Consider the following 12,500-nt stretch of genomic DNA (forward strand, 5'->3'; position numbering starts at 1 on the left):
GTGGCGATGTCTTATATACCCTGTCTGATTATGATGAATAATGTGATATATCTTTAATTCTAGATGCTATTACTTAAAAATAATTTTTGCATCCACATTAATAAGAGAAATAGGACTCCAATTTTCTATAAGTGTTTGATCTTTCTCTCTTTTTTTTTTTTATCAGAGTGATGACACCTTGCCTTTAGGAGTCGGGCATTTCTTCATTTTCGAAAGATTCGTTTACACAGTTCATAAATGGCTCGCAAATAAGATCCCAGCAGGTTTCAGAACTCAATTGAGATTCCATCATTCCCTCGTGATTTATTCTTTTGAAAGGTTTCCAAGAACATCCTACATTCTTCAGATGTGATTTGGCCTTTGCAGGACAGCTTTTGTTCCTCAGATAATTGAGGAATATTCAGGCTCCTTAAAAACTCCTCAGAGGCACTTGAGTTTGATACTTTGGATTTATATAAATTAGAGTAAAAAGACTTTTGTTCCGAAACTATGCAATATGGGTCCGCGGTTATTGAACCACTTACGGTATCACAGCTTTCTTATGTGTTTTTTCTCACGATTTCTCCTATCTAAATTTAGGAAGTATTTAGAGCTTCTTTCTCCAGTGGCCTGTTTTTCAAAAGTCCCGAAACTTTTCGAGCCTGTTTCGGGTTCCACAATTCCCTTTGTATCTCAAGAACGGACAGGGTTTAAGTCGTCAAACTTCACGGACATGTTTCTTTTAGTTAGCTTGAAAACATGTTAAAAGATCGGTTTTTCAAAACAAGCGGTTTGCAGTTTCAGAAATGGCTTTTCGGGCCCGAAACAGTTCCAATTTATCCATAACTTTCTTTAGTCTGGCCCTATTTGTATTTTAAGAGTCATTTTCGAACAATCTCGTTGCTTCTTCGTATTCTTGTTGGAGAGATTTTTCTTTCTCTTTTCGTTGTCTTCCTTTCTCTCTTGAGCAGTCGATGACATGGGTCCGTATATTATATTTAATCCAATCCCAGCAAGATGCTTATCCGAGAATTCCTTTCCCCCTCTGTGATTTGCATTTAGGAATATTAGCTCTCTTAAAGATTCCAAATATTGCTCATCATCTAAAATACAAACAATCATTTTCCACATCCCCGGGCCCTTAACCTCTTCAATTTTACCAAAATCACAAAGATTATGAGAGATCAGCCAAAAACCTAACCGGCATAATATGGTAGGTGGCGTTTGAGGATTTTTAATTCTCCTGATTTCCACTAATTCGAGTTCACTTTGCAGACATCCAATGCTATCTATTACTGCATTTCTCGGTGTCGTTAAACCACCTCATTTATCAAGCGCAGGATTCAAAGGGCATTTAAATTCTCCACCAAGAATAATATGCTCTTCAGAATCTAGATTTTCGGATTGAAGTATAACATGCAATTTCCTGTAAACTGGATGGAATCTTTATCTTTGTTTGAGGCATAAATATTGACAAGAACACATATTCTATCGTCTACTTGTACCTTGGAGCTAATATAACGCCCCACGGGATCTCAAATTCTAAAATGCATTGTGCAATGGAACTATTACTCATTGCGGTTCCACAAGAATTGGGGCTACCGTGGGACAAAAGCATGTTGCCACCCCATTTATTTTTCCATTGTACATGTTTCTGATTCTTTTTTGGAATGTGTTTCTTGAAGAAAAATAACATCTGCTTTCTTCTCGGACAACAAGTTAAGATCGTGCGCCTTTTTTTTAAAGTTACTTATGCCCTTACGTTCAAAGAAATTAATTTGAAACTTGCATACAAAAACAAAATACATCATAACGAGAGAGCATTTTTTTTCGTGGAAAATAAAATGCAGGATGAGTTAAGAACAAATGAAGTCAAATTTCTAATACGAATTCCTTTAATTTCCTTTTGGAGCTGCGTCAATATCTACAGAAATTATGTGTATGTATTGTATATACCAGTATTAAAAAAAAAAAAAGAACAACGCGGAGAGAGTGGATTACTCTACATAACTCTAAATTTCAAGTTTCTCATATCAGCACAAGAAAATGTAAAGATCGCTACAAAATATTTAAACGAAATAACAGTTTTCATTGCATCACACAAAAAAATAGAGTCGTGTCTCATTCCAGAATCAGCTTGCCGTCGATATAGAATACATCCGGTTTGCCTAGGTGAAAGTAAGCCGTCTTACCTGCTTCCTTTGCTGCTTTCAATCTCGGCATTTGCCGTCGCCTATAAAGCATCTTGGATTGACTCTGGGAGGTCCGAATAAATTTGGATGTCATCACCGTTAAAAGATCTGCCTCGTTTTACTATTTCTTGTTTATCACTTTACCAAAGAAATCGCGCAATGATTGGTCTTGGGCCTTTGGAACTTTTCTTGCCAAGGGGATATGTGTATTCTCTGGAATTCAATAGAATCGGGATGTCCATGCCATGAATGTTCGCAACACTGAAGCTATATCTTCAAGTTTCTTTTCCTCAGTTGAGACTTCGCTTATACCTTCAACTATTAAATTCTCTCTTCGAGACTAAGCCTCTACATACGCAATTTCTTTGCTAAAGCGAGATATTTCGGCCTTCTCGTCTTCTCTTTCTGTGAATGGCTCGTCTTAACTCAACAACATCGAGTGCAAAATTTGCTGGTATAAAAAAAGACCCATGGCTCGAACGAGTAGTTTGTTTACTGTCAAAACTGAAATACACACATATACAGGTATTTGGTAAATAACCGAGCACGTGGAAAGGAAAAGGTAATACAAGTGCAGCAAAACGTACACCTTTCCGGGATGAAAATCTCACACTGCATGGTTCTCTTCTAAGGCATTTAGGCGCATGCCCGAAATTCCTGGCAATGTTGACAAGCCATGACAAAAACAAATTCACTTGGGTGCCATTACAGCGAGAGACTTCGCGTTATAAAGCAAAAAGTAAATTGGAATAGTCTAATTTTCTTCTGCTCCAACAAACTTTCCAAAGTCAGTTTTGAGCTTTACTTTACATGCAAAACCAACAAGAGGAGTTGGGATTCTCCGAGATGTTAGTGTTGTGTACACTTTCGAGTCAAGACCGGTAAAGGTATTCCTGTGAATGTTTACCCAAGCCGTGCTACAATTGGTTGGTAGTAGACACCAAGCCCATTTCGTCGCACATGATTGGAAATAGGGGTTTCGAAAATCTTGTGGGGTTGATTGCAGGCAGTTTCTCACTCCTTCACCTCGCCCCCTCTCCCTTCTCTTCAGTTCTCTTTTGAGCTCTGTGCAGAATTTTGCTCGGTCATTTAACCGATCACTCGAAAGTCAACCTCGGTAGAAAAGAAGCGTCTAAAATTTACCAATCCCCCTGCTAAACAGGCTAAAGTGTGTACAATTTAACATAGTCTCGCTTGTTTTTTTTTATTAAAGCGCCTACAAAAGGGGAAGCAAACGAAAAACAAAATAGTGAATGTCTCTGAAGTTAAATTGGCATCATATTAATTGCCATTGCGATAAACAAAGTAGTCGGCCGTTAAAAGGAAGGCTCATTAAGTTAAAAGTGTTCAGTTGAATAATTGCTCAACTTGTTTTAAGGTTCCCTGTAACTTTGTCTCTTTGGCTCTTTCGTGTGGCATAATTAAATTTTTGAGAAAATTTAAGGGTAATACTATTTGCACGTTTTTTAGTTGGCTCTTTGCTTGCAAAAGCTAGAAAAAAAGAAACATCGCAGTTAAGAAAAAGGCATGATGTGAAAACATTACAGCCTTAGTACTCTCTTAATTACACGGCGCAAAATTCAGTCGCTTCCACAGTATACAAAAACAAGCGCGTGCGCCTCATCGATCCACTAAGGCTGCCATGTCAATTTGTAAATAGAGTGCAATTTGGAATAAATAAGAAAGAAGACATTTTTCAAAAACGAACAAAATTGCACTAGCACGTAGGGTGGTTGCTATTTGAAGTCTTTGAAAAAATTAATAAGTGCTTATTTATTCCAAACTGCACGAGAAAAATCATGCGATTACTTATTAATAATATACATGAAAAAATTCGAGATAGTTAAACAGAAGCAACGCACGCGTATCACGCGATCATGCAAAAATTGCGACATAAATTGCATCATCCAGTGCTCACGTTTGCTTGGTTCTTAAAAAACCCCATTGTTTATAGGCCAATCAAAAGCGAGAATTCTGTGAGTAAATTGCACTGAATTAACTCTTTTTAGCACTGTGTTTACAAAAAAAAAACAACAGCTATCAGCCAATCAGAATGGAGTAATTTTATGCACATTATTCATCGAGATACACCACCGTAGATTATTGGATATCCCTTACTTTCCTCCTTCGTATTATTATGTTTAGCGTTCAGATACGATATAAAGTGAAATAGTTAAATTTTCACTCACACATATTCTGATCACAGACCGCTCCAGCCTCTGATATACCGACTATATTCCCAACTTGCATAAATTTTCTTGCTTTGCGCCTTGCAGCAACATTAACTTAGGAGCCAAAGAAAAGAACCCAGGTTACTTACTTAGATTATGCAGGATATCGATAAAGACAGGACGTGCAAAAGAAAGAAAACAAGAAAAAAATCATGTGGTGCTGTTTTTGAGATCTCGTCAGAGGTTGGAGATCTCAGTTTATTAAAACGTTGTTATCTCGTCAATATTTATGGGAATGAAAGTAACATAATTTTAATGCACCTGGAATACATGTTTGAATAAGAATAAGTATTGTTTGTATGAACGTTATTTTTTGTGTTGGGTTCTCAAAGCAAAAACAGATAGTCCTATTCTAGAGCTTTAAGCTACATCGCATTCTCATTTTTCTGAAATTTTCTTAAGCAATCAATTTTGCAATAAATTTAAACCTAACGGTTTTGGTGACGATATATTCATCTCAATGGGGTTGCTGATGTTATATTGCTTTTTGATTTGTTATCATCCATCAAAGTTGAAAATGTGATCTTTGACCGGGGATTAAGAACAGGTAAGGTGTATAATCAAAAACACTTACTTGTCTTTGTCTGGAATATCTCCACTTCACAAACCTCTAGTCCGCGTAACCCTATTCCCATCTCCACATAACTTGCCACATGTGTATTTTTACACCAGTGGTAAACTGCAGGAGTACGGTAATAGGCACTTGTTTCTTCAAAACAAATCCTCTCATTTTTACCTAAGATTCAACATTTTTAAAATGATTAGGAAAACGAAAAATGTCGTGACAAATCACGTCAGTTAGTTCATTTCCATGTTTTCGTTAGTTGTTAGCTCACTCAGCTATCAAACAAAGCCACGAAAAAAAAATTGTACGAAGAATCACATTTTTTTTTCCTGACTAAAGTACATCTTAGGAGTTTAGTTAAATTAAGAGGTGGTGTGGCCCAGTAGTTAGGGCGCTTGCCTTGAGATCCGGAGACCCTAGGTTGATCTTGGTAGTCCCTGGTTCAACTTCCCAGCTGCACTTGTAAATAGCCAACTGGTTTGCCTCCGGCCAGTTCGGATTCTTTAAAGTTGTTAATGTTCTGTTCCGTCGTTTCGTTGTGTTTCATTGGCCTTGAAAAGCCCCTGTGGGAAGCGGTCACTTAAGTATGTATTGTATTATTAAATTAATATACGTTATGGTCATTGTAATTCCATCAGAATCTTGAAGTAACTAAAAAAGTAGGTAAATAAAACATAAAGAAGAAGAAGAAGAAGAAGAAGAAGAAGAAGAAGAAGAAGAAGAAGAAGAAGAAGAAGAAAACAGGAACATCACGAAAAAACTAAAAAAGTACAAGGAGAATATTAAGTAAAATAATAACAAAACATGAAAAAAAGTTGATAAAGAAAGTTAGCCCTGCAAATTTCTGTGCCACTGATGGGGACCAAAAGTGAGCTGCCTTTCAATTTGTCGTGACACTACCAAATTTATAACGCGAAGAGACGATTTGTTTAAATATGTCTACTGTGCTGCCAGTCATCAAACATGCAGTCATTTTTCTGACATTGTCAATCCATACAACGTTGAGAATAGCAAATTTAACCCCACTTGATGTCGCCTAATTTCGAATAAAACAAGAGGCTATGGGTTGCCTACACTTTGTTCAAAGGATTTTCAGCCGATTTCCTTTAAAGTTCACAGTATTTAAGTGTTATTATTATTATTTTTTTTGTTACAATACCTTGGTTGACACCCAGTCTCAATTCCGAAGTCCAAAGTCCACATTCCGTCGCCCAATGACAGGGTTAAGTGCAATCGTAGAATAGTTGTTTACATTTTTAAAAGTTGTCAATGACATTGATTCCAATCAAACCAGTAAACAGATACTTTACAATAATAATAATAATAATAGTTAACATTTCTAAAGCACTAAAATTATTAAAATATTCTAAAGCGATTTACAAAATATTATATAAAAATATCAAAACTATTAAAAGATTAAATTTTAAAAATATTAAAATGTTAAAACTATTTAAAATGTTAAAACAAATTGTAAGCCAGCTTGAACAGATGTGTCTTAAGCTTCGACTTAAAAATGACTACACTCTGGCTGTTTCGAATTTCACACGGCAGTTTGTTCCACAGAAATGGTCCCAAAGGTCTTAAAATTAGTTCTGGGGATCTTAAGGAGGCCCTGGTCGCAGGAACGTAGATGGTGAGCAGTAACGGAGTATGGCTGCAAATATTCTTGAATGTATTGTGGGCCTTGATTGTTAAGAGATAAGTTTCTATGATGGTATTTAGAAGTATATAATACTTTTTACTGAAAGTATAGCATTCGGGTCCGTTTTTGGACTTTGGAGGGGGTCACGATTTATCTAAGCACGAGTAAGATTTCTCTGCCTCATCGATACTCTTCAAAGAAACGTGCAGGAGGGCGCCCACAGGTAATTGATAACATTATAGACAGCATGGAAGATGAAGATGAACTTTATATAAGTGTCAATATCCTCTACTAGCTGGCCATGCACGGCCAAATAATAGGGGACACTAAATAACAATACTGTAAACTCTGACTAAAATTTACAAAAATACGCTTCCTAAAAATGTTGATAAAAAGTGATTAGTGCGAAAAGAGTAATAACAGAGAATCAAATTTTACAAAAATATGCATCCCAAAAACATTACTGAGAAGTATATTTCACATACAATAATGCTAAAACAATTTAAAAAGCCCTTCTAGCCTCAAAACTGTTCGTTGTGTGCAACATAAAAAGCAATTTTACAGCCTTCTCTAATTAAAAGTTCAAGATCTATACTTATTTTTTTTTCTCAATGCCTAGAGATTTTGGTAGGTCTAGTAAAGGGGGCGAAGACTTCGAGGAAGATTATCGCGAGGATACTAATGTTGATCAATTTTGTAATGATGATGATGACAGTGTAATAGTCACTTCCGGTCACGCCTACGCGGTTGCATAGCTCAAACTCACATGATTCTGTCAAGGTAATTTTCAACTTTGTTCACTTTGCAATAAATGAATCAGTTTGAGTTGGTTTGACATGGTGTCAGAAGCCTCGTAGACTGAAGCGAACTACGTCGAAAATTCTCCGTTTGTTTTTCTTTATCGTGAATCAGGTTAACACAACAATGCCTACGAGATTCAAAACCCCAGAGATGAACTGGGACGCGGCAAACTGCCTGGGTGAACAGTCTGGAATACGGCAGGAAACCCAATGCTCCACTGAGAACATGCCTTGACCCCAAGGACCTAAATAAAGCAATTTGCAGAGAACACCACGTCAACCCTACCTCAGAAGAAATTTTACCAAAGCTGGCCGCTGCAAAAGTCTTTTCCATCGTGGTTGCCAAATGTGACCATTGGAATGTTAATCTCGATCTAGAATCAAGCTACCTAACCACATTCAACTCGCCATTTGGCCGTTACAGAGCAAATGCCCTTTGGTTTAAAGATGTCCCAGGATGTTTCCCAAGCCAAGATTGATCAGACCTCCGAGGGGTGTAACCGCACAATAGGCATCGCCGACGACATCGTAGTCTAGGGGATGTCAGAAGAAGAGCATGGTAAACACAAGCACGAGATGATGGACAGACGTAGATCCAGTGGACTGAAGCTTAACCTAGACAAATGCAAGATTAATCAGAAGAAATAAAGTTCAACGTTGTCATTTGTAGTGCGAACGGGATTCAGCCAAACCCCGAAAAAAATCGCAACTTTGAAGAAGATGACATTCTCTACCAGCAAGCAAGAACTCAAAGCGTTCCTTTTATCACCCCTACTAGAACTTATCAAAGACAGGAGTGTCTTTCACTGGAGTCCAGCGCATCAAGAAGCATTTGACAGTCAAAAACGCCATCAGCGCAGAAATAGCAGTGGACCAGAAACCAATGACCTTTGCCAGTAAAGCGCTAACAGACACCGAATCATGAATTGCCAACGTAGAAAGAGAACTCCTTGCTGTGGTGTATGGGTGGAAGCGTTTCCACACCTACTTCTTTGACCGACGTTTTGTAGCAGAATCAGAACACAAGCCGCTAGAGTCTATACAGATGAAAAACCTAGCCTTAGTAACCTCAAGGCTACAAGACTGCTGCTCCGACTCCAACCATATAACATCACCATCAGTTACCGACCAGGCAAACAGTGCATGTGGCCGACCCCCTTTCAAGGCTCTCCTCTGTTGAGGCAATATCCCATACCAGATCTGAATATTCAAATACATGAAGTATGCCCACACTAGACTAATTTCGATATATTAAAATTCAGTCCGAGAAAAAAGGGCATCATATCGAGGCTAAAATGAATATAGTGATTTGCATCACTTTATTCCCCAGAGCCTTGAGATGGTATCTTTTGTTAAGGACTGAATTCTAATATGTCGAAAGTGGGAAACTCTCAAATGGGTACTTGCTGCAGAGCATACAAGAACCGATGCCTAAAGATCCCGAACAGGCTGCTCTCAATGAGGTTGTCTTTAATAGTTGGCCTGATACTATCAAAAAATTGCCTCCAGTTTTGCGACCTTACTAGAATTATCGAGAGGAACTCTCAATTGAAGATAGTTTAATTATGCGGCGTCACCGGATTATAATCATAAGAGTGTTGCATGGAGTCATCTTAGCCAAGCCTCATGTCAGTCATCAAGGGACAGCAAAGACCAAGTTAAGAGCACGCACATCAGTATTAAGGAAAAACGTCAACAAGGATATTGAACAAATGACCAAATCTTGCAAGGTGTACCAAGAACTCCCGCCCCACCAACCAAGAGAGCCGCCATTTCAACTGAACGGAAATTCCACCTACACTGTGGCACACTATAGGAAGTGATTTATTTTACCTTGCCAACGATGAATACCTTCTGATTGCCGATTACTATTACAAGTACACGTTTGTCAGGAAAATTCCATGGGGTCAGAGCAGCAGCAAATGTGTTGTTGACATAACAAAGCAGATTTTCAGTGAACAAGGCATTCCAAAAATCGTGAGATCAGATAATGGACCTCAATTTCAGGGTCACTATCATCGCTTTTAAGCAGAATATGGATTTAAACAAGTAACAAGTTCACCAACTATCCAAAAAGCAATGGATCCATTGAGAGCCAGGTCAAGATTGTTAAGAAAGTCTTAAAGAAGGCACAGAGATCCAAATCGGACCCAAACATGGCTCTTGTTTGCCTAAGGTCGACAACCTAGTATCCCATGCAGAGCTGCTCTTAGGGCGACAGATACAGGACAACCTACCTTGAAGAGTCCAAAATTATTTCACCAGTGATGAAATCATTCATAGGCTCCACGAAAAGCAAGCATCTCAGAAATTCTACTATGTTCAGCATACACATGTTCTTCCAAGCCTCATCCAAGGTGACCAAGTAACCGTCCAAAACTCAAGGACGCTAGATTGCAACTAACTTGTAACTTGATGTTATGTATAGTAATTATTTTATTGTAATTGCTCACTTCTTTCTTTCTTTGTTTCTATCTCTCTTTTCTTCTATTTCTCTTGTTTTGTGTAACTTTTTAAGCTACTGATAATGACGTCTGATTTAAAAGCGCAACTCCCCTCGATTAGCTCTCCTAACTGCGGGTTGCGCAGGATTATTATTGTAATTTGTATCTTAAATTAATAAAATGTTGAAATGATAAATGATGAGTGGAGGTCGGCTGTGGTTACCAATAAGGCCGAGAGAACCCTGTGATCCTAAAATGTGTCTACAGAAAATGGTATTAAGCTATGGCGGAACAGATCACAAATAAGACGGACACCTCAGAGGCCATTCAAACATGCCAGTTTTGACATGAGAAACAATCAGTTACATCAATTCACGCCCAACAGAGAAAATATGATACCAAGAATATACCTTGCCAGACCAACCATGGAGGCAGCCCACTCTTTGAATCTGAGCAAGCACCCAGTTTAACCCCTGGTACCACCCAACCAACAAACCTAAACCAGGAACCAGAAGGCCTAGCAACGCGTGCCCTTAGCACTGGACACCATGATGTGACACGAGGTGGGAGAGTGGTCAAACCACCTTTCAAAATGGACATGTAACTTGAACTGAATTGAGGCTTTCAGCCTCATACGAATATGTCACAGGAACACTTTATAATTTGATTAATTTGCTACCTCGTTCCACTTATTGTGAGCAGTTTTTTTTTCAACTCAGTAGTACAATGTTATTGCTATTTAATGTCCAGCCAGTGTCACTTTTTAGAGAAAGAGGGATGTAATGGTCACTTCCGGTCACGTGTAAGCGGTTGCATAGTTTGCTACGTAAGTTCTAATTCACATGATTATGTCAACATAATTTTCTTTGCAATAAATAAGCCAGTTTGAGTTCACATCGTTGGTTTGACAGCAGTAACTTTAAGATTTATTATTAAATGCTTCATACAGCACATTGATGCTCAAGATCTATATTTCCCTTTCATAACTCCGGTTGGGATTTAAGTAGCAAGGACCGGGATTTCTAAAAATTTGGACTGGGAAATGGACTGCCAACAACCCCTCCCCTCCCCTCCCACTCCCCATTCCCCCTTCATGACCATCTAAATACTGTGCAAGGATATTGATCTTTCATTCCGTGTTTGCTCAACGTGTCAATCTTAAAAAAAGGCCTCGGCATATGAGCCAGAAGGCCCATCAGGCCGGAGCTTATCCCGGTTTCCATGGCATGAGCGAAGAGTTAAGACGTGTTTTAGCAAGGTCCTCGTAGTTGTGCAATTATTCTCCATATTTTGTCTCTATCGCTTCTAGTCTTCTAATTTACAATCCTTCAAAGAAACAGCTTAAATGGCTTGGCACGAATGAAGATCCACTCGACCTTTTATCATCAAAAATAGGAATTGATAGCAGCGACTTCCAACCTCAAGATAAGGGAACTTGTTTGGTGCTTCAACCTGGACACATCACCTGCAACTTTTATACCAAAGAAAAAACTCTCCAGATTCAAGGTTAAGAGAACGCAGAGAAGTTGAAATTAAATTTGATTGATCTGGCTAAAGAGAAATTTCCCGACAAACTACCCGACGAGATCCCTTTGCCGGAAAGCGAGAAGCAAAGTAGTCATCAAACTTGAACACGCTGTCTCACACCCTGATGCAGACATTAATAACGAACTTTGCCATCAACGAGAGTTGAACGAAAAAAATTTCAACTAATTTGGATCTGGAAAGAGAAGAAAAACAACACCTTCTTCAAGTGAACAAAGACTACGCTAACAAACTTCTATTGGCCAAAGAAGAACAAAAGAGTCTCATTACCTCCATTCATCTACTAACAAAGGAATTGGAAACTCATAGGGATTCAGGCCAGCAAAAGGTGCTAACTGCAGTTTCAACTGATGCAAGTGCGCAAGCAAAATCTACATACTCTTTGTCAGAAACCACCACAACATCAGCAACAACGGATAGACAACGCGAGGCCGGAACTGATCATCGCGAGCAAAGTTCACATCAGACTGCCTCGCCAGCCTGGAGTCCCCAGGATCCAAATGACCCAGTGAGGAATGCAAGTCCATCAAACAGCGACTACAATAGACCTATAGTTATAATTGGAGATTCTATCAAGAAGAACATAGATCCAAGAAGGCTTTCAAAGAAACCGGTCCGTAAATTTACATACCGGGGAAAACAGCAGATCAGATATCCGAAGAGGTTATGTATATTAATGTCAATGGTGATGCAGCTCATGTAATTTTTCACGCGGGTACAAATTACCTTAGAACAGATTCCGCTCAAAGATTTGCGGAAAAGATTGTAGATCTCGCAAAGGCATTGAAGTTAAAATTTCCATATTCAAGAATAGCGCTCTCTGCACTAACTCAAAGAGAAGATTTAGATTTAAGTGCAAAATTGCATGATGCTAATGAAAATTTGAAATCTTTGTCGGAAAGTAACAACTTCACCCTCATTGACAACTCAATAATCGAAAATTCCTGCCTCAGTAGCAGCAAAGTTCACCTAAACTCTAAGGACAGCTCACTGCTTGCCGCTAAGTCAGTATTAATTTTTGTTAGGTCAGGTGCTAGCAGTGGGCCATCCAGCCAAGCACTACAGGGTTTTCGCAGGCCCAATGTTTACAACCAACTGAGCA

General features: G+C 38.6%; 1 protein-coding gene across 1 annotated transcript in view; it reads right to left on the minus strand.

The window, feature by feature from the left end:
* The window catches only part of LOC137977330 (uncharacterized), a 189,015-nt gene that overhangs the window by 146,679 nt on the left and 29,836 nt on the right, over nucleotides 1-12,500 (minus strand). The window contains exons 5-6 of the mRNA XM_068824565.1: nucleotides 4,977-5,138; nucleotides 4,361-4,456 (exon numbers count right to left, since the gene is read on the minus strand). Of these exons, the coding sequence (XP_068680666.1) occupies nucleotides 4,361-4,456; nucleotides 4,977-5,138 (258 nt within the window). The remainder of the gene's footprint in view (nucleotides 1-4,360; nucleotides 4,457-4,976; nucleotides 5,139-12,500) is intronic.

Source organism: Montipora foliosa, chromosome 1 (genome assembly GCF_036669935.1).
Source record: "Montipora foliosa isolate CH-2021 chromosome 1, ASM3666993v2, whole genome shotgun sequence".
NCBI classification, from domain to species: Eukaryota; Metazoa; Cnidaria; class Anthozoa; order Scleractinia; family Acroporidae; genus Montipora; species Montipora foliosa.